Source organism: Grampus griseus, assembly GCF_964374135.1.
Source record: "Grampus griseus genome assembly, chromosome: X".
Taxonomy (NCBI): Eukaryota; Metazoa; Chordata; class Mammalia; order Artiodactyla; family Delphinidae; genus Grampus; species Grampus griseus.
In genome coordinates, this window is record NC_138999.1 from 12,697,244 (window position 1) to 12,722,745 (window position 25,502).

General features: G+C 44.3%; 1 protein-coding gene across 1 annotated transcript; it reads left to right on the forward strand.

Moving 5' to 3' along the window:
• Positions 1–306: 306 nt before the first annotated feature.
• On the forward strand, positions 307–25,272 carry CA5B (carbonic anhydrase 5B; the record flags this gene model as incomplete). The annotated part of the gene is given in 12 exon segments (XM_082681204.1): positions 307–394; positions 902–1,025; positions 4,561–4,659; positions 4,663–4,725; positions 4,729–4,747; positions 12,554–12,669; positions 12,673–12,751; positions 15,942–16,006; positions 16,008–16,049; positions 18,700–18,759; positions 19,822–19,977; positions 25,078–25,272. Coding segments are annotated over 10 exon segments (849 nt in total). The 5' UTR covers positions 307–394; positions 902–1,025; positions 4,561–4,605.
• Between the last annotated feature and the right edge of the window lie 230 nt (positions 25,273–25,502).

Genomic DNA, 25,502 nt, shown 5'->3' on the forward strand with positions numbered 1-25,502 from the left:
GTGCAACAAAGATGGTCCGGCTCCAAGGATGGGTGGGGCCACGGCGAGGCCAGAGGTGGGCCCAAGTTAGCGCGCCGGCGCGTCACCGCGGCCGGAGGCCCGGAGCGATGGCAGCAGGGGCAGTCAGGCAGTCAGGCAGTCAGGACAGAGAACAGGTGCAGAGCTGGGTGGAAAACAGGTTCGGGCTCCGACACGGGGAGCGTAGCCAGGGCGGGACTTTAAGCTTCTTCGGGACGTGGGCCGGGCGCGCGGGGAAGTGACGTAATAGGCGAAATGACGTGTCCCGGCGTGAGGGGCGCGGCTAGGCACAAGGGGGCGTGGCCAATATGGCCGCGCGCCTGAGTCTCTCATCCCGGTAGCGAACAGAGTGGTTCCCGCTCTGGGGAACGTTCGGGTAAAGTCCGGCGGCGATGTGGAGCGTGGGCAGCAGGGGAGCGTAGGCTAGCAGAGAGAACAGGGATCCTCTCATACACACGATCCGGCGCTGCAGTGGGCCCCGGAGGCGGGACAGCTGTTGGCCCCGCTAGGATGGCCACAGTCCCGGCGGGGCTTCTCTGTACGATGGGGGTCGGGAAGACAGGGAGTCGCTCCATCTCTACTCTAGTCCTGTTCCTCCGCTCTGAGGGTCACCAGAAAACTGCACCCCCTTACGGTTTTGTGCATTTAAAGGTAGAACAGCTGTCCCAGAGAGTCTGGGAAGTAAGGGGGTTGCAGTTTCAGAAACCGAGGCCCAGCAAACTGGATTCACTCATATCTGCGTTGTTGATTTTCTTCCTGACTATACCAAGGGCCACGGACGGATTCACAACCACCCCCGGGGCAGGGGATCAGCAGCTATATCATGTGGACAAGTCTGAGTTTTCTCTACTCCTCAATTCTTTCTTCTATCCTTTTTCTTTAGTGCCCCGTCCTGGAGCTAGAGGGGAAGAACCTACCAAATACAGACGCTGTTGGTGGCTGTAATTCTTTGTGGCGTGAGTTGAAAGCTACTGCTCAGAAGATGCTGGAAAGTCGTTGTTATTAGTGTAATTCCCTCTTGTTTATTTTTTGCTGAGAAAGCTTGAGAAATATGGGGAGATAATGAAGATGTGTACACCTTATGTTGAGTAGAGTTCATTCTCTGTCAACCACTGAAAACCACATTGCTTTCTGCTTCCCCTTTTTCCTTTGCTGACAGTCTGGTCATCTCCACTCTGCTGCTTAAAAGTCTTGCTGGAGTATGGAGAGAAGTTGGAAGTCTCTGGTGAAGGAAGCTTGTCCACACGCTACCCATAAGCTGCCCCTGCACATCCCTCAGAACGGTCTCTGTTCTCAGCCTGCACTGAAGTCCACAGTGAACCAATGTTCCCCAGCCCCATGCCCCCACTCTCCCTTCTGGGTCCTGATAAAGAGCTACACTGTTCTTGAGTATTTTGGAAATGAAAACCTTTCAACTTTCTAGGGCTTTCCTACTTCACTCAGAAATTGTAAACTCAATGCCAGGTCTGAAATGCACCTAAAGGCTGAAAGCAGCAAGGGCACCATTTCTGTGCCTGTGCACGCCTGCCCCGTTGTCCCTGGAGCCAGGCAAAAGGCTGCCACCACTCGTAGTTGGAATACAATGAGTTGCGTTCCTTTTGACTGAATATGAATATTGAGGAAATCTGATGGAAGGAGGGAAATGCATTTCATATCATTCCACTGGAGCAATTAGTGCGCTGGAGCAATTGCAGTGCGCTAAGCAATTATAGAAATGTAACCTTTGGCAACCCTATATTGGGATCATAGAGAAGAAGTGGGTGAGAGGAGCAAGCTGAACTTTCTCAGTCAAGATAAGGAAACATAACTTCTAATTTAAATTTCAGAGAATTGCAAAAACGCTGTCTTCCTTTCTAAATCAAAAGGCAAGAAAGTGAAGGGTCCATCTGATAAGAATCAAGGAATTTTTCTTCAACGCAACTGTAACCTTTAGTAGGTTTTTGTGCTTTGTTTTTTGGTTTTTTTTGGTGTTTTGCATAAGTACAAATGGCTTAACCAGGCAGAGTTGAAGAGCCAAGGCATTTAATAAATACACAATCTACAAGTGATTCTAAAAGGCTGTTAGAATCTGTTCATTCACACATTTCTGTCTGCAAAACAGCAGATAAGGACGGTGTAAGTAAAACCCAAGAGCATATATAATCAGTGATAGCAAAGGGCATGTAGCATAGAAAGCTTACCTTCCCTAGGGCCCATCCAGCTCATGGTCACACCTTTCCTGTGCCTGTACAACAAAATATAACTTATTGAGAAAATGTATTCTACATTTATACGTTCCAGGGTTCACCTGGGGCCTATTTAATAATGAGTATTAGTTTATTTGTAATGCTAAATTTTGCAGTTTATAGTCTAGGTGCAAATTCATAAACGTTTTTCTGATAAGCATCTTTCTTTACGAAGCACATACCTGGACATTAATAATCTCACATATTGTTACACGTATTGTAGCCTAGCATTAGCTAAATTAAGTTTCTTTCTATTAGGATTTCCCTGGAACCCTCCTTGCCCCTGACCTTCCATGCTCCATTCCTTCCTTGGTTGCCTTTGACCATTCCTTCTCCATCTCTTGGCCTCCTTAATCACTCCATTTTGTTGGTCTCTATACACCTGTTACCCCTGGGGGGAGGGGATGTTCCTTCTCTCTCTAGCCTCACAACCTCTCTTGAGCACCAGAGCTGCACTGCCAACTCTCCCTAGACCTTTCCTCTCGCCTGCCCCCTTGGCACCTCAAACCCAATAGAATTAGTAGTAAGAGTGCCATCTTTCCCTCCCCGCCAGCTCCTGTGCCGGGTTCTGTTTCTTTGTTCAGGGGTTCATCCTCGTTCTACCATGAGGTAGAATATTCTACCATATTTCCTCACTTGAATTACTGGAATTTCATTTCAAACTCCACATGCCCAAATCTGAGCTGCTGATTTCCCACCCAAAACCTTTTCCATACACAGTCTTCCCATCTCAGTTCGTGGCAAGTCCATCCTTGCAGTTGTTTAGGCCAAGCATCTGCCAGTCATCTCTGACTGCTTTCTTTCACATCTTACGGGCTGTATCCCCAAGATACATCCAGTACCCAGCCACTTCTCACCACGTCCACTGTGACATCCTTAGTTCCAGCCCCTGGATTATCCTGAATGGGCTCCCTGCTTCTTTCTTTCATCCTGGTCAGTTTCCAGTAGGGCACTGTGAATGAGCTTTTTAAAATGTAAATCAATTCACATTCCCACCAGCAGTGCAAGAGTGTTCCCTTTTCTCCACACCCTCTCCAGCATTTATTGTTTCTAGATTTTTTGATGATACAGCCACTATGGAGAACAGTATGGAGGTTCCTTAAAAAACTGCAAATAGAACTACCATATGACCCAGCAATCCCACTACTGGGCATATACCCCGAGAAAACCATAATTCAAAAAGAGTCATGTACCAAAATGTTCATTGCAGCTCTATTTACAATAGCCAGGACATGGAAGCAACCTAAGTGTCCATCATTGGATGAATGGATAAAGAAGATGTGGCACATATATACAATGGAATATTACTCAGCCATAAAAAGAGACGAAATTGAGCTATTTGTCATGAGGTGGGTAGACCTAGAGTCTGTCATACAGAGTGAAGTAAGTCAGAAAGAGAAAGACAAATACCGTATGCTAACACATATATATGGAATTTAAGAGGAAAAAAAAATGTCATGAAGAACCTAGGGGTAGACAGGAATAAAGACACAGCCCTACTAGAGAATGGACTTGAGGATATGGGGAGGGGGAAGGGTAAGCTGTGACAAAGCGAGAGAGAGGCATGGACATATATACACTACCAAACGTAAGGTAGATAGCTAGTGGGAAGCAGCCGCATAGCACAGGGAGATCAGCTCGGTGCTTTGTGACCACCTAGAGGGGTGGGATTGGGAGGGTGGGAGGGAGGAAGACGCAAGAGGGAAGAGATATGGGAACATATGTATATGTATAACTGATTCACTTTGTTATAAAGCAGAAACTAACACACCATTGTAAAGCAATTATACTCCAATAAAGATGTAAAAAAAAAAAGTAAATCAGAGTATGTCCCTCCTCTACTCCGAAAACTCCATTGTGTTCCCACTTCTCTTAGAACAGTGGTTCCCAATCAGAGGTGATTCTCCTTCTCCAAGGGACATCTGCAATGCCTGGAGACGTTTTTGGTTGTCACAAATGGAAGGAAGGTGCCACTGGTATCTAATGGGTAGAGACCAAGGGCGCCGCTAAACAAGCTACAGTGCAAAGACTAGTCCTTTACAACAGAGTTATCTGGTCAAAATGTCAACAATGCCGAAGCTGAGAAACCCTGAGTTAGCGAAAGAGCCTTTACAATGGCCTACATGTCTCCTTGATATGGCATCCACTACCTCTGGACCTCACCTCCTACCACCCTCTGCCTGGTTCACTCCACTCCTGCTGTATTTACCTCCCCCTCCCGCATACTAATAATCTGAATGATGTTTTCCACGTGATCGGCCACCTCTGTTGTTTGCGACTTTTCTTCCTCTGTCCTCCTTTTGCTCTGGGTTATTAGGTTCCTTCAAGTTACTTGGGAGCTGATCAAGACTTCAAGCTAAAGATGGTGATGATGAGTCGCCTGAGGGTCATTCTTCAAGCCTCTCCATGCAAGGCATAGTGGAGAAGGTTCCAGATTCCGAGGTCCATGCTAGCAAGGCCCTGCAGCCTCTACACCTGTACTTAAAAAACCCGGAACCGAGCCTGTGAGTACATGGCTGCCTGGAGAGAGCAGAAGCCTGGTTGTTTCCTAACAGTCACATGTGTTGAGTGTTTGCAGCTCTGATGTCAGTAGCATTCCAGACTGGGATTAGATGCCTTGAGAACTGAGAGTCATAACCCATTATTTCTCTGTTTGTTCAAATATGGAAAGCCTTTTTCTCCCCTAGCTTTATTGAGATATAACTGACCTAAGTCTAAGGTATACATCATGATGATTTGATACACGTACATACTGTGAAATGATTACCCCGGTGCCGTGTGGAAAGGTGTTTTCTTCACCAATTTTAACTTGTTAAAATGATGTCATGCAGAAATAGGTCAAAGAAGTCCTAAGTTTCAAATACTTTGAACCTGTTCTTTATTGATTTTTGTTAGCAACCGTCTTTTTACTAAAATTGATCCACGGACTGCGAATTATTTCTGTGAGTCTGAACATTCTGGAATTTACATATTCATGTTTGCAAGCAGTTCACTAGCTTCATACTCTGGAATATTCCGTCCCTCGTTACAAATTGCAGAAGAGCTGCTTCTAGGTGACCAGCTCGCCAGTGTGAGCTCCGCTGTGAACCCAGCAGATCAAGTGAGGCAGCAGATGGTCCTCCCTGACACCACGGCGCTACTGCCATGGGCGTGGGTCATCCTGTGCTGTCGGGGTGGACTGCACTGCAGATGCTGCATGGCATCCCTAAGTGTCCCCTGGGGGGCCAAGTAACCCTGGTACAGAACCCCTGAGATGATCGGAGAGGATAATGTGTGTGTTAGTGGAGACATGAGTTTAATGAAATGGTTAAGCATATATGCTAAGTAGTTACATATTCTCCACCATTCACAGTGAATTCACACAGAGTTTTCCAGTGTTGGTTTGCTTCCAGATTCTAGCTTTCTCAACTTTTCCTCCTTGGGTTTACTCTCTTTGACCCTGTTTTGCACATTACAAAAGGGATTTATTAGTAATGCTAATCTAGCTAAATCTGTTGCCTTGAAACTGCTTCATAAATATATTTTTACTGTAAGTTTGTTTCCTCCGATGTTGACTGTGTTCTCATTAAACTGAGCTGGTCTGAGTCATAATAAATTTCTGGTTGCTGGGTGCGGCTTCCTACCATCAGGCCCCCATCCTACACGGACTGGCTTATTCTCAACACTGGCACTTTGCGGTCTAAGGCTTAAAATGGAAAAAAGTAGTCATATTTATCTAGTTACTAAATTTTGTGTGAGTGCTTTCCTTATTTTCTTGTTTGTTTATATATACAGAAAGTATTTGTTTTTATTTACAGAAAGATGGAAGTAAATCCAATATGCTCGTGTCTTTAGGATAGTTTGCTCCTTTTAGTGCTGACAGAACCCAGAAAGTATTGGCTTAGGGAGGTAGGGGCTTCTCTTGATTAATTTCCCACATCAGATGAAATGTTGTTTGTAACTTACTAGAAGAAACAGGTCACAGTCACCGTTTGATTTTGGTTTTCGAATATTACTCTGTCCCTCCTTGTTTCCCCCAGGAGAATATTTGGTCTTTGCTGCCCTGGGCCACTGCGCATGTCCTATTTGTATATCCTGGTCCCTCATCTGTGTAGTTGTAAAGACGATACTCATTGATTCTGGAAGCTCAGTACCCCAGCGGAAGGCCCAATACACTTGTGACCCAGAGTGACGCAAGACCACTGAGGGTTAGTTAATGTGGAAAGTCCTTAGCTAGCGCCTGCCACACACTGAGAACTCGGCCTTGGCAGCGACCTCTAGTACCACAGTCGTTATCATCATCACCACCTTCATCACTGTCATATGCTCAGCACCTCCCTCAGATGTCTGACCATTGTTAGGATCCGGGAGCCGAGTAGGGAGTGACTGAAGGAGGAGGCTGCGGCGAATTTAGAAACAGCATTTCACTGGGGCCTGTGCCCTGTGCTCTGCCTTCACTCCGCACCATCCCTCTCCCCGAGGAATCACTGGCATCAACTCAAACTGCTGTTGGCTGTGATCTCAAGTGGCAGACAGTAAATGTTGACAGCCCTAACCCTGCAGACTGGTGATATGATAAAATAAAGATGAAAGCCTGCATCTATTACCCACGATGAAAATAAAATCACTTTCATTTCTTGTATCATCTAGTGAAATTTAGCCTAAATTTCTGTCACATAAAAAAGATTTAGGGTTTCCGGGCGGCGGGGACGGAGGTGGGCTTGGCGGGCCGCACGGCCTCGGGGCCGGAGCTCGGGTCCCCCGCCCGCCCCAGCGCCCGCCGCAGGCCGAGCCCCGCGCCCCGCGCCTCCATCCTGGGTCGCGGTGGTCGGAGGTGCGCCCAGGTCCGCGGGACAGGCGGGCGCAGAGGTCGTTTGTGTTTGAGGGGGCGGGGCTGCGGCGAGGTTCCGGCGCCTCCGCGGAGCACCTCGGGTCTGGGGCTGGGGGCGCCCGCGGCTTGCTATGCTCTCCGCACCCTCCCGGCTCTGCAGCCTCGAGAACACGGCTAGGCAGCAGTAGTTTAATGGGGAGTTGGCCTGCTGGGAACTAGAGGCCTGCTGGGGTCTCAGTTCTTGGCTGGCCCCGGAACACGAGGTTGCCAGGCGTGTGACGGCAGCAGGTAGCAGTGAGCCGCTGGTGCGGTGATGAGCAGGAAAGGAAGGACACTGGCTCTTGGCCTGTGAACCTAGGCAAGAACGACCAGCCAACACAATCCAGACCAAGGTCCGTGGGCCCAGCTCGGTCCTGTGCGGCTGGTCAGTGGAACAGACCTGCAGGTGTGGCTCTTGTCACTCTAGGACTGGCTTCGGGACAGATCCTGCTGATGAGCCCAGGGCACCGCCCTCAGCTCTCCAAGAGAGTGCGCCTGAGTGGAGCCAGGGCGGTGTGCACCACTCAGCACGGCCGCCCTGCGTGTCCAGTCTGCTGGCAAGGGCAGTGGGGAGCCGGGGGAAGTCATGGCCTTGCGAATGTCCTCTGATGAAAAAGAACCTGCAGGCTTATAGAATAACTTTTGTGTGGAACGTTGGTGTGCTGAAAAGCAGTTCTGTGTGCCTTTCCCCCTTGGTGTGGATCAGCAGTGCTGAGGCAGCAGGCGTGATGCAGAAGTGTGAGCAGAGACCGTCTAGAATCCCCAAACTCCAGGGAAAGTAGAGGTGACAGCCAGCCTAGGGAAGAGGCAGGAGGCGGGGGCGGGGGCGGCAGCCCAGCAGGCGCCCCTCGTCTCAGGGCCCTAATCCTGGCTCCAGCCGGGTGGTCAGGGGAGCTGCAAGGTCTTCTGGACGAGCAGAGCCCACAGTCCTGAGCTGTTCTTCTCTGTGTTTGGGTCATCTCCCCCCATCCAAGGGGAGAAATCTAGATGAGGTTTAAGAACTAGTGCTTTAAGAATGTGGATCTCATAGTTGAAACCTCGGAACACGTGTCTTCAGCACAAGGTGTTAAAGTGAACGGAAGGATTCAACGCCTTTTTGAGGAGGGTGTCTCCATGTGGGCAGAACTAGAGAATAAATGGGTCTTGAATAAAAAAAAAACAACAAAAAAAGATTTAGGCATGAGATCTTAGACCATAGGGAAATAAGTTTAATAATATTAATTTTTAATTTAATGAAATATAAAGAATGTCATCTAGAATGGAAATGGTACAGATTTGTTATTATTCTATTGATTCTTAACGTTCATGATCACCCTAGTTTTAGAAGTAAGAGGAACATTTATTTTTAGGACAAATCTCAGTAGAATAGCACTGTATAAAATGTAGCTACTAGCCCCATGTGTGTATTTACATGTAAATATATTCAAATTGTATGGCCACCTGTGGCTAGCACTTACTATATTAGAAATTTCCATCATCAGAGAAACTTCTATTTGACAGGACAAGTCTATATTATAACTTAACTGTGTTAGAAAACTGTTCTATTATTTCTCCAATTCATTTTGAAGGACACTAATAAAGCCTGGAGAACGAGAGTATTCAAAAGCTTGTTTTGCAACGTCTTCACAGAGAATTCCGTTAATCCCCAGATAATATAGGCTGGGATACCCAGACTGTGTTGTCTTCCATTGATTTTCAAATAATCTTGAGAAACAGTGGACCTATTAGCCCTGTGGAATTACAGTAACGGCCTCAGGGGTATCTGCAGCTACAGTGAACTAACAGCCCTGAACTGACCACCAGGAAACGTGGGCCTTAGTCTCCTGCACTGGTAACTGCATGTGATGCTGTGGTTACCTGGGCTCAGCATGAAAGTGCCTTTTACAACCCTGATGCTCTAACAAGGCACTCTGTGATTATCCCCAACAAAGTCACATGGAGGGTCCCTGTGTATCCCATCACTGCAATAAGCCCTAGGCCTGCTAGGATGGTGTTCAATTTGACGAGGAAATAGCCCATCTCAAGAAAAAGGACAGTACAGGGCAAGGCACTGGAGAGAAAGCTAGTGATGGTATAGAGCAATAATGTCCAAAAGATACATAATGTGAGCCACATAGACACTTCTAAATTTTCTAACAGTCACACTAAGAAAGGGATAAAGAAACAGGTGAAATTAAGTTTAGTTATATACTTTAACTCACTATATCCAAAATATTATCACTGTAACATGTAATCAATATAAAGATTATTAGTGAGGTAGTTTACAGGATTTTCTCCTAAGTCTTCAAAGCCCAGTGAGGTATCCTACAGTTTCAGCACATCTCACTGACTGACCAAGGGGAGTAGCCTGGCAAGGTTCTGGAATAGCGTGGCAAGAGCAGAGCTTGGGAAGAATGAGGAGAAATAAAATTAGATGGGCGAGATGGGTTCCTACTAGGAAAACCTCAACGCTTGGATGCAGAAGCTTGGACTTCACATAGTCTTTAACATGGGAACAACATGATGAAGGTGGTAATTTAGGAAAACTGATGGATGGCAAAACACAGTAGAGGGGAGTAAGAGAGGAGGAAAAGTGAGCAAGAGGACCTTTCCTTGAGGAAGTCTGTGGTACAGGGGCCTGAATGAGGCTGGTGGTCATGGGCTGGACAAAGAAGAGATAAACCTCAAAGATCCTTAAGGAGAAAACAATGCGGCGCTCAGTAGAGTAAAAGGAAATAAAGATAAAACGGGAATGACCCCTTCCCAGTAATGCTCTTTATCTTATACATTCAATCCACAAGCAGGGACTGAAAGCCAGCTCAGTTCTTCATGGGGCTTGCAGAGCCGTGAGGGCGCAGAAAACTAAGCATATATGCATATACTTATCATCATACCCATGTAATAAACGATTTGAAGGAAAAGATCAGAATGCTATGATTAATAAAAAACAAGAGGGGATCGCATAAGAGGATAGGGAGGTGCGGAGGCGACACTTTTGCTGAAGACGTGACAAGCCAAGAAGAGGAGCCAGCCCTGAGCTGAATGAGGGGAGATTGATTTCTGAGAAGGAGCAGGAACTGAGGGGCTGAGACAGGAATGATCCCGAAAGACGGACACCCCCGAGGCTGGAGCTGAAGGTGGTACAAGCACAAAGTAAATCGAAGACAGGACCAGTCATGTAAACAGGAACTAAAGCTGAGCACATCCTCACTGTGGAATCTAAAGGGATTGTGTTGCTCTCAGTGTTACATTAGTGACACCTTCCTAACGACAGTGTGACGTCGTGCCCTTAAACCATGGCTGACAGAATCACTCTCTGTTTATTTCATTCTCCCCACATGAGAAGAAGCTGGAAACGCAGGCTCCGTTAGTCAGAACACGTAATCACCTTCCGACTTTGAGGGGAAGTCTGAGTAACCACCAAGAAATCATTTTAATCTGTATTTTGTTAAAATGCAGGAAGAGGAAGGGAGGAGAGAACAAAAATGTGAATTTATCATTAGCAAAACGAGCCCTGGGCAAAAGCTGGCTTCACGAAGGGGACAGTGACCAAGGGCTCCCTGGTGGGGGGATGCTCTGGGTTCCTAAAGGAGGAGGTGGGTGGGGGAAAGAAAACCTGGAAGCTGAACTTGTGAATAGAGGGGCATACAAATTGACGGGAGCATTATGACCATACAAGAGCAGCTGAAGGAACAGGCCCAGTTTCCTTGGGCTGGTGTTTGTGTGGGTGAGAGAGTAGACTCTAGGCCATTTCCTGAATGAAGTGGGGGACGATTTGGGTGGAAGAGGGCATCGTCTTAGGGATCTGCTCTGTATTCCCTTCTCCCCTAGTCTCCTTACGAGACCCACACGAGCTGGTTTTGAAGGGCGTGAATGCTCAAACCCTCAGCCTCAGTCTGAGCATCTCAGAGCGGACAGTGTTGTCAGGTTTCTTTGTGCCGGCGGGCAGCTTTAAGACTGAATCATGGCTGTTCTCGGGGTTTCTGGAAGTTTTAAAATATCAAATTAAAAATTAATCAGTATGGCTGATTCATTTTGTTGTGCAGTGGAGGCTAACACAACATTGTAAAGCAACCATACGCCAATAAAAATTAATAAAAAAACAATTAAAAAATTAATCAAATACAGCTTTTTATCCCAACAATAGCATTTGGATAATCAATACTCAAAGGGCATATACCCAGTAGGGCGCTACAGGGCACGGAAAAAAGGGAGGGAGGTATGGCTCCTCCCTGCAAGGAACTTGCATTCTAATCTGATACCAATATGACTATTGTACCAATTCATATGCATTTTTCATTTTAGATGTCTGAAACAGAAAGTCCTCCTTCTCTAAAGTAAGTTCTTGTTGTTCAGAAGTTATTTTACACTAAGGGAGAAAACCCAAAACGTTGGGTTCAGACCTCTCTAGAGACGAGATTACCGCATTATATGAAAAAATTGAGCGGGGGGTGGGGAAAGGGAATGCCCTGAGTTTGCCTATTGCTTTCTGCTCTAGACCAAGATTTCTCAACCTTGGCATTAATGATATTTGGGGCCACGTAATTCTTTCCTGTGAAAGCCCAGCCTATATACGTAGGATGTTTAGCTGCATCCCCAGCCTCTACCCACTAGATGTCAGTAGCACCCTCCTCCAGTTTTGACCACCGAGAGTGTCTCCAGACATTGTCCAATGTCCCCCGGGGTCAGAATCGCTCCCTCCTTTGAGAACCACTGGTCCAGAAACTGCCTTGGAGCGCTCTGTGTCTATGCCGCTGGGGCACTTGTACCAAAAAATCGAAGGTTAAGATCCTGCTTTGGGCAGCTATCTCAGGAAGAGAACCGTCTCCTCTGTAAGAGGAAACCAGAGGCAAGCTTGTTTTTTACAAGTGGAGTGCCAGTGACCCTGCCATGCACAGGGGGGTTTGACTGGGCAGCAGCTGCCTTGTCACTTTCACCAATCCTCAGACTCATTCTCAGTGGTGGGGTGAGGTGCAGACGGTCGTTGGTAATGATTTATCTTGATTCGTATTTTGTCCAGCTTTCCTGTTGGTCTCGGTTCTGCCCATCCGTGCTGATTCTAAAGGGCAGAGAGCTGGACCACCCGAATTATACATGTGGGTTCTATCCATCATGTGTGGATAGCTCTTTCTTTGTTGTAAGAAGTTTCCTGAGATTTATCAGGGACTTGCCACAAAGACCTGGCGCTCGACTCTTTGGTAGAAAAATCACCGTCAGTGATGTCATCAGCACCCGTGTGGGACAGAGTGTGCGTGTACACCTTAATATATACAGTGTCATAGCTATTCATGTGGCAGGACTCCAGGGACCTTAGCAATGCTAACATTCTATCCAGGCTTTGCAGGATGGCTGCCTAATCCTCACAGCTGGCTCAGATAAGAGCTGAACCCAGCATACACGCTTACATGGGACCATATCATCCCCCCAGTGGGATTCCAGCTAGTGTCATCTCGAGGACAGCCCCCGATGTGTTTTCTCCTAGTGCACCCTCTCTGGGAGAGCGTGGACCTGGTCCCAGGGGGTGAGCGCCAGTCGCCCATCAACGTCCGGCGGAGGGACAGTGTCTACGATCCTGGCTTAGAACTGCTCACCGTCTCTTAAGACCCGACCACCTGCCTCCGCGTCTGGAATAACGGGTACTCTTTCCTCGTGGAACTTGAAGACTCTGCAGATAACTCAGGTGAGAGCCAGACCTGTCTGTGGTCTCATCTGGAGTTAAAGGGACAGTTTCATGTCAGCACAGGCCACATCGCGAGGCCTCCATGGGAGCGGGGACCTCTTTTGTTAGCAGTGGCACGGGACTCACTGGACTCTTTTTTTCGTTGTATGATACACATAACATGAAATGTACTCTCTAAGCCTTTTTTTAAGTATATGGTTCAGTAGTATTAACTACATTCACACTGTTGTGCAACTGTCACCACCATCCATCCTCAGAACTCTGTACCCATTAAATAATAACTCCTTATTTTTCCCCGCCCTCCAGCCCCTGGCAATGAACATTTTCCTTTTGTTTCTATGAATTTGACTTTTGGGTGCCTCACTTAAGTGGAATTATACAGTATTTGTCTTTTTATGACTGGATGATTTCACTGAGCATGTTTCCAGGTTCATCCGTATTGTAACATGTGTCAGAATTTCCTTCTTTTTGAAGGCAGAATAATATTCCATTGTATGTACAGTTAATCCGTAGACAACACAGAGGTCAGGGGCACCAACCCTCCACAAAGTTGAGAATCTGAGTATACCTCATAGCCAGCCCTCCATATCTGCATTCCTCCATATTCTCGGATTCATCCAGCTGGGGATCATGTAGTACTGGAATATTTACTTTAGAAAAAAATCCACGTATTAGTGGACCCACGCAGTTCAAACCCGTGTCGTTCAAGGGTCAGCTGTATATACCACATTTTGTTTATCCCTTCATCTGTTCGTGGACACTCGAGTGGCAGCCGCCGTTTGGCTATTGTGAATAATGCTGCTGTGAACATGGGTGTACGAATATCTTTTCAAGATGCTGTTTTCAATTCTTTTGGGTATATACCCAGAAGTGGGATTGCTGGATCCTCCTTGGACTTTTTTGAGTGTATGAAAAATGTCTCTTTTCATTTTTATGCACATTTCCATCTACTAGTATAAACAGTATTTCCTGTTAATACATATATCTCTGTGTATAGATTCTATAACTGATGTAGAAGATAGGGCGTGAAGTTAAAACTTTGCTAGAAATTTATTTTCTGTGTGTGCTGAATATGTGGTAATGTTCCTCTACTTGCTGACTTTACAAATAACTTTTATATTAAATAGCAATATTTAGTCAGATTTTAAATGATAAAATTGCAATACAGTTGAGCCTTGAACAACACAGGTTTGAACTGTTTAGGTCTATTTATACATGGGTTTTTAAAAAATAACTACATACTACAGTACTACACCATCCGCTGTTGCTTGAATCTACAGATGCGGAACCGAGGATAAGGAGAGCCAACTGTAAAGTTAAATATGCTGATTTTCAACTGCGAGGTGGTTGGCACCCCTAGCCCCTGCGTTGTTCAAGGGTCAACTGTACTGGGCAAAAGGCTAGTCGGGCAAGAAAAAGGCCTTTTATATTTGTGGTTACCCAATAACATGTATGTATTTTGTCATTCATTGATTTATTTATTCATTCAACATTTACTAAGTGCCAACCATGTGTCAGACATTGCACTGAGTGCTAGGAATAACAACTCGATTCTTGACCTCCCAGAGTTCAAAGTCTAGTGACAGAAGCACACATTAAATTAAAATGATAAAGCAAGTGTGATATGAAGAAGGGTTTCTAAAAGTGCTGTGGGACCACAGAGGAGGGTGTGATGTAGACTGCTCAGAGGAGTCTACGATGATTCCACTAAGGAGGGGACATTTGTGTTGGGTATTGAAAGATGAAAAGGAGTTTGCCAAGAGGATTAGAAGGGCATCCAGACTGAAGGAAAACCATGTGCAGAAGCAGATGTTCAGAAAGTGGTCAAAACCCAAAGTGGCCAGAATGAGAATGTGTGTTGTGGGAAGAAGCGGGAAGATTGGTGATCATTGAAGATTAAGAGGGTAGGTGGAGGGCTTCCCTGGTGGCGCAGTGGTTAAGAATCCACCTGCCATTGCAGGGGACACGGGTTCGAGCCCTGGTCCGGGAAGATCCCACGTGCCATGAAGCAACTAAGTTGTGCACCACAACTACGGAGCCTGCGCTCTAGAGCCGGTGAGCCACAACTACTGAGCCTGTGTGCCACAACTACTGAAGCCCACGCGCCTAGAGCCTGTGCTCCTCAACAAGAGAAGCCACCGCAGTGAGAAGCCCGCGCGCCGCAATGAAGAGTGGCCCCCACTCAACCTCAACTTGAGAAAGCCCGCGCGCAGCAACGAAGACCCAACACAGCCAAAAATAAATAAATAAAATAAAATTTAAAAAAAATATAGTTTTTAAAAAAGAGGGTAGGTGGAAGGCAGGCTTATGAGACACTGGTTATTTTTAAACAGAGTGGCATAGCATGATATCATCTAAATAATTGGTCAATTGCTTTATTTTTTGAGATTGACCCAGGCAACCGTGCAGGACAGCTTAATCCACATGGGAGACGGTGGGAGCCTAAATGAAGGCTGTGGCAGTCGAAAGAGAGAGAGCAAGTTTTAACAAGTATTTTTAAAATAAAATCAACAGAACTGGGAGACGAGAAGGCTTCAAAGTGAGGAGAAGGCAAAGTTAACCATGACCTTGAGGTGTCTCACTTGGGAGGCTCTGGGGATGGCAATGCCAGAAAGTTCATGAATGATGGACAAGGATAATTTGTAGGGAAGCATAGGGAGCATATAAGGAAATAAAATTTCTTCTTACAACTTTTCCCCTAATTTAATTTTAAATGTTACGTTACAAATAGAAAGAAACACATTTTAAGTGGTTACCCCTCAAAAAAGAAATGTGTCTTCAACTCCTGTCCAATTCCCATAAGGAGAATCTATTTCTCTCAAGATAAGCATCTTCTCTCCTTTTGATGCAAATGGGTTTTAGATTTTAGTATTTCCTGCAAATCAAGATGGGAATGAACAAATGTTGATCCCTCACTGAAATGTTACTCACTTTACTATATAATTAAAAAAATTTTTCTCCCCAAATAAATCCCTTTATTCCAAAGTAATATTAATCCACATGGAATTAATTGCTGCTCCTGCATAAGTTTCTTCCTGTTCTTTATTTCTATCTCATTTTGCATCAGATTGTCATGTCTTTCCCAGTGGCTTTATTTTAGGTAGGGAAACATGTTTAAATAGTGTATGCTGAATAAGGCTGCTGAATTATTTTGGAGCAATCCTATATGGTCAGGCAGTACTTCTTTTAGTGGTGTTTCAACTGTACTTGGTACATCAGAATGCAATCCAATTTGAAAGCTTTGAGGATGCAGCAACTGGAGGAAGATGGTTTGGCTATGGTAGGAATATTTTTTAAACTATTTTTAAAAACCTTACCAAGTTTAAATGATGTGTTGTATTCTAGAATGAAAAGATAGAACATTAGAATATTGTTATTTACTTTAAGAATATGGGGATCAATACATTGGTAAGATAAACAATGCTTAAAATACAGGACTGTTAAGAATATATTTCAAATGGTATGAAACTGGGCTGTCCAATATGGTAGCCACAAGTCATGTGTGGCTGTTGAGCACCTGAAATGTGGCTACTGTACGTGAGGAAACGAATTTCAAATTTTGCTTCAGTTGATTGTCATTTAAATTTAGGAACTGACAATTCAGTTACTGGAAAACTTAAAAATGTTTGGGACAGCTTGGGTATGTTATCTACATTTTCAAGTGTAAAATATAAAAATCAAGTATTTCTGATGAAAAGTTAGCATCCAAATTGATATGTGCTGTATGTATTAAATACACAACGTATTTTCAAGACTTAGTAACTTTTCACATTGATTATATGTTGAAATGACAATATTTTGAATATATTTGGTAAAATAAAATGTTTTCAAAATTAAGTTCACCTGTGTTTTTTTTTTTTTTTTTGCGGTACGCGGGCCTCTCACCGCTGCGGCCTCTCCCGTCGCGGAGCACAGGCTCCGGACGCGCAGGCTCAGCGGCCATGGCTCACAGGCGCAGCCGCTCCGCGGCATGTGGGACCTTCCTGGACCGGGGCACGAACCCGCGTCCCCTGCACTGGCAGGCGGACTCCCAACCACTGCGCCACCAGGGAAGCCCCACCTGTGTGTTTTTTGTTTTTTAACTTCTTCAATGGAGCTCCTAGAAGCTTTAAAATTACCTCTGTGGTTTGCATTACATTTCTATTTTTAGGCACTGGTATAAAAGGATAAAAGCAAATAATACTAAATATCAGTTAAAATGTGAGATTTGATAAGAATGTATTTTAAATGGAGTAAAAAGATAAAGGCAAACAACTAAGGGAAATTCAGGAAAGGAACTAAACATTTAAGAGTGTGATGTGACTATACATTTGCTGAGTGCTTCATTTATCTCCCATAGAAGTCTCTGTGGTGGACCCTCATCTCCGTTTTTAGATGGAGAAAGTAAAGGTCAGTGAGGTTAAGTGCTTTCCTGCCAGGTCACTCAGCTAGCACCTGGAGAACTGGACTGGAGATCTGTGGACCATACTCTGCACAGCACCTCTGAGCTCCTGCAGGTTCCATAGGTACAGGCCTCCTGCAGGCTCCCTGCCTTAGTCCACTCTGGATGCTGAGTGTTTTAAGGATACCCAGGTTTTAGTCTAGTCAAGTATGGTAAGACATACAGACGTGGAAATGGCTATCATGAAGGAAGAATTTTATTATACTCACAAATACCTAAAAAGAGGAGACATGGCATGCTATGCATGGCCACATGGGGAAGTACCAGGGGTGGTCAGGAGGCAGAGAGGGCAGGGGAAGACATGGACAGAACCTTTGTTGTGGTTTCCATGGGAAGGAATGGGTGAGACAACATAAGCAGGCTTAGGATTGGCCACTTTGGATAATTTCAGCAGGCTCTGGGCATAGAGGCTTCCCCCAGTTGTCTGGTACGTGGCCCTGGGGTGACTAGGGCAGAGGAATAGTAGCTCAGAGTATTAAGAATCCCAAAAAGGAAGTCGTTGGGGTCTGAGCTCTGGATTGGTTGGTTTGTACATGAAAGGCATGCTCCCTGTTGTTTGTTCTCTCTAGCAATTGACTAACCTCGGGAGAGGTGATCCCTCTAGCATCAGCAAGGCCTCAGATATCAAAGCGTCAAATATAGAAACTGGAAAACATAGTTATTGCACTGAAGCTCCTCAGGACTCAGGGGCCTGAACTGAAAGCTGGGCCTTACTACGCGCTGGCTTGCCCTGACAGCTTCAGCCTCCAGAGCCTCTGTGCGCCAAGCACCAGTGAGACCCAGAGGGGGAAGCTGATGGAGTAAGGGACACCTTTTCCTGCAGACTGTGGGTTCCAGCCTATCAGCAAACAGCTTGCTCATTTGTTTTGTATCTACTTTCACTCAGTGATGTTTATAACATTCTAAATTGTCAATTTAAGTGCAGTTCCAGTACTGTGGACTGTTTTTAGGTAATCACCAGGTATCTGACTTTATCTTATTTTTTAATAATATGTTTTATTTATTTATTTTCTAATTCATTTTTGGCTGAGTTGGGTCTTCGTCGCTGCGCGCAGGCTTTCTCTAGTTGCGGCGAGCGGGGGCTACTCTTCCTTGCAGTGCATGGGCTTCTCATTGCGGTGGCTTCGCTTGTTGTGGAGCACGGGCTCTAGGCGCGCAGGCTTCAGTAGTTGTGACACGTGGGCCCTAGAGCGTGTGGACTTCAATAGTTGTGGGGCATGGGCTCAGTAGTTGCATGTGGGCTCTAGGGCGCGTGGGCTTCAATAGTTGTGGCTCACGGGCTCTAGCGTGCAGGCTCAGTAGTCGTGGCGCATGGGCTTAGTTGCTTCATGGCAGGTGGGATCTTCCCGGACCAGGGATCGAACCCATGTCCCCTGCATTGGCAGGCGGATTCCTAACCACTGCACCACCAGGGAAGTCCAGGTGTCTGATTTTAATTCACGTTCTATTACAATTCTAGAGTGAGATGTCAATTGTTTTTAATATTTTCTCATTTATTGTTCTTTAGCTAGGCAAATATCATAAAGAGCAACAGAAACTGGTGGATACTACGGCTTCAATTACGCATTAGGTAATTTTTCCCCCTAAATCACTTGAAATATATTTTATGTTTTAATCTCAGAGTGGAGACGCTAACATGGCACTTTGAAAGGGAAAATGTTAATTCACCTCAGTGTAATTCAGGCTCTCTTTGAAAGCTGCCCCTTAAGACAACTTGCCATTTATGATGCTTGTGTTGAGAGAGCCCCTGGCCCTGGGACACTTTGCAGAGGAGAGACATGATTCTGTTGGTGGGCACAGACGGCGGCTCTGGTTTGGCTGCCATGCCAATGAGCACTCAGAAACTCAGGAACATGAGTCCCCTCCTCTGCTCCCGACTGCTGCTCCTTCACAGTCCTGTGCAAACACTCAGGGAAGCCTTCTGGGCTCTAGCTACCCTCCCATAGGCAGGGGGCACAGAAAAGTCTGACAGAAACTTGGCTTGTCCAGCTTTACAGAACAATTACCCACATCCTTCAGGGTGGATACCTCTGTCCAGCCGTCAAGGTTAATTGTTCAATATTCAGAATCCCAGAGGGGCTGCTCTCTGCAAGTCTGTCTTCCCTCCCCTCCCTGCCTCTGTCTCCACCCTGCCCTCCCTCTCCATCTCCCTCCTTTTCCTCCTCCCTCCCCCACCCCCACTCCACCCCCATCTACTTTCCTCTCTCTCCCTCCCTGTTCCCCTCTGTCCCTCTCTCTGTCCAGTATCCTGTCTCCTCGTAATTTGCACTGCATTTTAGAAAGGTGAATTCTATTAATCTCTCTTGAAAAGGAAAAGCCTCCTTGTTTATGCACCAGCTACCACCTAATGCCTCCCAAAGAGTTCAGAGGACAGCACCTGCTACAAGCTCACTAGAACGAAGGGAGAAAATGGTTTTTGCTGTGTTCCCACTGAGGACTATCAGAAATACATGGTTAATTGCAGGAACAAAGCATGGGTATGATTCTGTCCTAAGGTGCCCAGAGGTACCTGGAGCTCATCTGGACCACTGCTGGTCCTCAGACTCCCCTAGAATCATCACCACATCATCTGATTCCTGAGTGGTTTTCAGCATAAAATGATAACTCGATGACCCCTTCTCTTGGCCAGGACATGCTTGTGGAATTTGGGTCATTCGACCCTTCCTGTCTGATGCCTACCTGCCCAGATTACTGGACCTACTCAGGGTCCCTGACTATCCCGCCACTCTCTGAGTCTGTCACTTGGATCATTAAGAAGCAGCCCATAGAGGTTGATCGTGATCAGGTACGTTCTTTCCACATTTCTATGTAAGGAAATTCTAGTCTGCCCCTTTAAAACAAGGCTGGGCTCAAACTTTGGCATCAGTTTTTAACATCTTGTAATGCTCATACATTTTTATTAAAATGCGCTAACATCTTGTGTTAATTTGGATATGAATTAGGAAATGCTTCAAATTAACTAGAGAGAAGAGGTAAAACTTAGGAAACATAAGCTTTTTACTTCCATATTTGACAATGACATATGTTTTATGCATTGTATATTTTATATATAAATACGAATCTCTGTATAAACAAGATCCTTTTAAAAGGAAGAATGAAGGCTGAAAATGGATGTGCTCAAATCCTGTAAAATCTTTAAGGGAATTTTGCTATGGAACCTCAGGATAAAAGCAGAACCCAACAATGTCTGTCCAGAAATTTTAAGTCAGTTGTTTTGACCCTGGAGTCTATTTTTTCCTTAGCAACTAAGTGGTGATTACTATGTTAATACACATATTCTATTTAATTCATAACATAACTGAACTGCAATAATATTTGCTTATGCTTGCTTTATGGGATTTTAATTAATCACAAACCATTTTCACAAGAACAAAAGGTTCCAGAACCTTTTTTATGAAGCCAGGATAACTGACACCAACACCCACCAAAGATCAGACCAAAAAAAAAAAAAAATGTACAGACTGGTATGTCTGAAGGATATGTTTTTTAAAAAGCTAAAAAGCTAAAATAGGGACTTCCCTGGCTGTCCAGTGGTTAAGACTCCACGCTCCCAATGCAGGGGCCATGGATTCGAGCCCTGGTTGGGGAACTAAGATCCCGAATGCTGCATGGCATGGCCAAAAAAAAAAGCTAAAATAATATTTTATAAACAGAAGCCAGCAGTACCTTAAAAGAAATATATACTTTGTGAGAACCTATTGTATAGCATAGGGAACTCTACTTAGTGCTCTGTGGTGACCTAACTGGGAAGGAAATCCAAAAGAGAGGGGATATATGTACACATATGGCTGATTCACGTTGCTGTAAAGCAGAAACTGACACAGCAGTGTAAGGCAACTATACTCCAATTAAAAAAAAAAAAAAAGGGACTTCCCTGGTGGTCCAGTGGTAAGAATCCACACTCCTAATGCAGGGGGCCCGGGTTCAATCCCTGGTCAGGGAACTAGATTCTGCATGCATGTGTTAACTAAGAGTTCAGATGCTACAACTAAGAGTCCACATTCCGCAACTGAAAAAAAAGATCCCGCATGCCACAACTAAGACCCAGCACAGCCAAAAATAAATAATAAATTAAAAAAAAAAGAAATATATATTTTGTCCAAGTAGTAGTTATTCCAGTAATGCAAGGATGGTTCAATATTACGAATGATATTAATTCATCATATCAGTGAATCTAAATATATTTTAAAAATAATCATTTCCATAGATTCTTAAGAAGCAGTAGCAAAATTCAACATTCAGTTTTTTAAAAAATTTTCAATAAAATAGGAATGTATGGAGACTTCCCTAACTTGATAAAAGAGATTGATCTCAGTTCTGAAGTATATAGTATGCTTAATACGGAAAAGAGAATTACTATGTTAAATTTTAACTGAAGTTATATTTTGGAAGTAGTCAATATAATTGGACCAGAAAAGAAAAAATAAATTAGAAAAACAACAAAAAGAACTACTGCAAAGATAACTGAGTAATTAGTGGAGCACAATATTAATTTCTAGAAATCAGTACACTGGACATGTATATATCACAATCAGTTAAAAGATATAATGGAGGGCTTCCCTGGTGGCTCAGTGGTTAAGAATCCGCCTGCTAATGCAGGGGACACGGGTTCAAGCCCTGGTCCGGGAAGATCCCACATGCCGCGGAGCAACTAAGCCCGAGCGCCACAACTACTGAGCCTGCGCTCTAGAGCCTGCGAGCCACAGCTACTGAAGCCCGCACGCCTAGAGCCCGTGCTCCACAACAAGAGAAGCCACTGCAATGAGAAGCCTGTGCACTGCAACAAGGAGTAGCCCCCGCTCGCCGCAGCTAGAGAAAGCCCACGCGCAGCAACAAAGACCCAATGCAGCCAAAAATAATAAGTAAATAAAATAAATAAATTTTCAAAAAAGATATAATGGAAGAAAGAATGCTATTTATAATGGAAAAAAATACAAAATACCTTGCAATCAGCTTAACAAGAAAACTTAAAACATTTCTAAAGGACACAAAAGACTTGAGTTGATAAAATTCATTCCATGTTATTGAATAGGAAGACATCATAGACACCTTTGATGTCAATTCTCCTTAAGTTGTTATTGGCCATGAATTGTTTATTCTTCATAAATTTGATGTAATCCCGATAAATATACCAATAGGATTTTTTAATATAAATTTATTAAAAAAAAATTCAATTTATTTTTGGCTGCATTGGGTCTTCGTTGCTGCATGCAGGCTTTCTCTAGTTGTGGCGAGCGGTGGCTACTCCTTGTTGCAGTGCGCAGGCTTCTCATTGCAGTGGCTTCTCTTGTTGCAGAGCATGGGCTCTAGGTACGTTGGCTTCAATAGTTGTGCCACGCGCGCTCAGTAGTTGTGGCTTGTGGGCTCTAGAGCACAGGCTCAGTAGTTGTGGCACACGGGCTTAGTTGCTCCGTGGCATGTGGGATCTTCCCAGACCAGGGCTTGAACCTGTGTCCCCTGCATTGGCAGGTGGATTCTAAACCACTGCACCACCAGGGAAGCCCATACCAATAGAATTTTAAAATAGGTATGCTACTTCTAACCTCATGTGGAAAAAGAAAAGTATAAATAAAGAGCCAGGGAAAATTGTGAAAGAGAAAATGAAAGATGATTAAATCAACCAAGTTATAAAGCCTCAATAGTTAAATAGTGCTGTACTGGTACACAAATAAAGAGATTAATCATAGGATGAAAACTGTAGATTCAGAAATATGTCCAAGTACATATGAGAATTTAGTTTATGATAAAGGTTGCATCTCAGCCCAGTGAAAGGGAAAGATGAGATTATTCAGTAAGAGCGATGGGGACAATCGAGCAGACATTTGGGGGTGAAAAGTTGGATTGACCATTCAAACCTTACACAAGAATATATTCCAGACATATTAAATGTTAAAAATACTGCCATAAAAGTACTAGGATAGGCATAGGAAAATCTTTTCGTACATCCAAATGGAGGAAGCTTTTCTAACCATATATCAAAACCAGAAGTCACAGAGATAGCAACTGGTAAGGTAGACTACATAATTTTAAAAAAAAAATTCTGTGTCAGGCTTCCCTGGTGGCGCAGTGGTTGACAGTCCGCCTGCCAGTGCAGGGGACACGGGTTCGTGCCCCGGTCCGGGAAGATCCCACGTGCCGTGGAGCGGCTGGGCCTGTGAGCCATGGCCGCTGAGCGTGCGCATCCGGAGCCTGTGCTCTGCAACGGGAAAGGCCACAGCAGTAAGAGGCCCGCGTACCGCAAAAAAAAAAAAAAAAAAAAAAAATCTGTGTCATGAAAACCACCATAAACAAATGACAGAATACAGAGTTTGCTCATAAGCCTGGGCTTGGTGGCCTATACATTTATTCCGCTACTATCCTTCATATTTAAAAATTGACATAACACTGAAAAATAAATAAATTAAATAAATAAATCAGAGGGTCAGTGGCCCATGTGAGGACTTTTCAAATGAAATTTCAACATAGAAAATTCAGTAAGAAAAAAATGTTAGCTGTCATCAATAATCCTAGTTGCCTACAATCTTACCACTAAGTGTTAATCATTGTTTGGATAAATCCTTCTGGTCTTTTACTTATACAGATACACATAAATCCTTCTGTTCTTTCATCTATATAAATATATACAATTTTTTGAACAAAATGGAATCATTCTGTACATGCCATTTTGTTGCTCTTTTCACTCGATGATGTGTGGAACATTTTATAGATAATAAACATTACCTTCAATATCATTTTTAATGGCTATATACTAGCCCATTTTATAGCTCTAATGAAATATATTATTGATACTTGGGCTATTTCTAATCTTTTGCAATTAGCCAAATAAAAATAAACCTGAACTACTCGGACACGTTCCTAATTAATGAGGGTATATGTGTGATTTGCAAGTACGGTCACTGTGTTGGGTGCTTGTCGCTGGCCTACTTGGCCTGAAGTCTTTAATCCAGACAAATCTTCCCATGCTTGCCTGCTGTGCCCTAGGCTGTCCTCTCTGTAGCTACAGTGTGCCTGATTGAGTGAGGAAAAATGCTACAAAGAGCTTTTCCAGCTGGCTTGAAGTCAAGTGTTCTATAACATGTTTGCTCAGAAAGCCAAGGGGCTACTGATTGATGCTACTGCCACACTGGAAAACAAGCCTTTGATTTGGGATCACTCCTTTTATACTGAGCTGCACTGTTCAGTACCTTAGCCACAAGACACGTGTGGGCATTTAAATTTAAGTATAAATACATTTAAATTGAAACTAAATTAAAAATTTAGTTCTTGGTCACAATGGCCACATTTCAAGTGCTCAGCAGCCAGCCATTTGTGGCCTGTGGCTGCTGTAATTAGGACCTTTCCTTCACCACGGAGAGTTCTATTGGACAGTGCTGGCAGGAGGCACCCCACTGCCTGTTAAGACCTCCACCTGCATTGCCTTGTCCGCAATGCCCAGGTGCGGTAAGCAATCAAGACTACGTTATGTTAAGGATTCAGTTAAATTTTGAAAAAACAAAACATTTTTGGCACTGTTACTATATGCATCAAGCCTTTTATTTATTATCCTGTAGCCTGGCTATTTTTGCCCATTTAAAGATGAGGTTTCTGAGAACCAAAGATGAAGTAACTTGGACTTGGCACATGGCTAATACGTGGGGGACAGGGCCTTTGATCGCCAGTCTTTGAATCCCAAGTGCCCCACTGGCTTCACCACGTCCTGCTACTCTCCTCACACAACATTTTATTCCCTGTGCAGCAGTGAAGGGATTCCTGCCCAGAAGTAAATTCTCCTTCTGTATCCAATTTTAGACAAATGTTTCAGGGTAGTAAAAATGAAAGTAATTTATTCATGAAGTAAAGCTGTTTTTCTATTGAAATTATTTATGCTTCCTGTTTCTGTTTCTAGCTTGAGCAATTTCGGACCCTGCTCTTCACTTCTGAGGGGGAGAAAGAGAAAAGAATGGTGGACAACTTCCGCCCCCTTCAGCCCCTAATGAACTGCACTGTCCGCTCATCCTTCCCTCACGACTATGTGCTGAACATACAAGCAAAACCCAAGTCGTCTACCAGCCAAGTGACCCCCTTAGACGCCATTATCTAGGTGGTATCTTGCTTAAATATATACTAGTTCTTTAAAAATTGCTAACTAGACTCTTCTAAATGCCTACATTTAATAATTATGGATGTGCCTTTCTTGGTATGGCAGCGCTCCTTAGTCTTTGAGGGAAGCTCTTTGGTAAACAAATTCTTACTTTTATTGATAATGATGTTTATCATTAAGTACCAGCAAGTGACACAGATTTCTCTTATAGCAACCTGCTGGTAATTGTA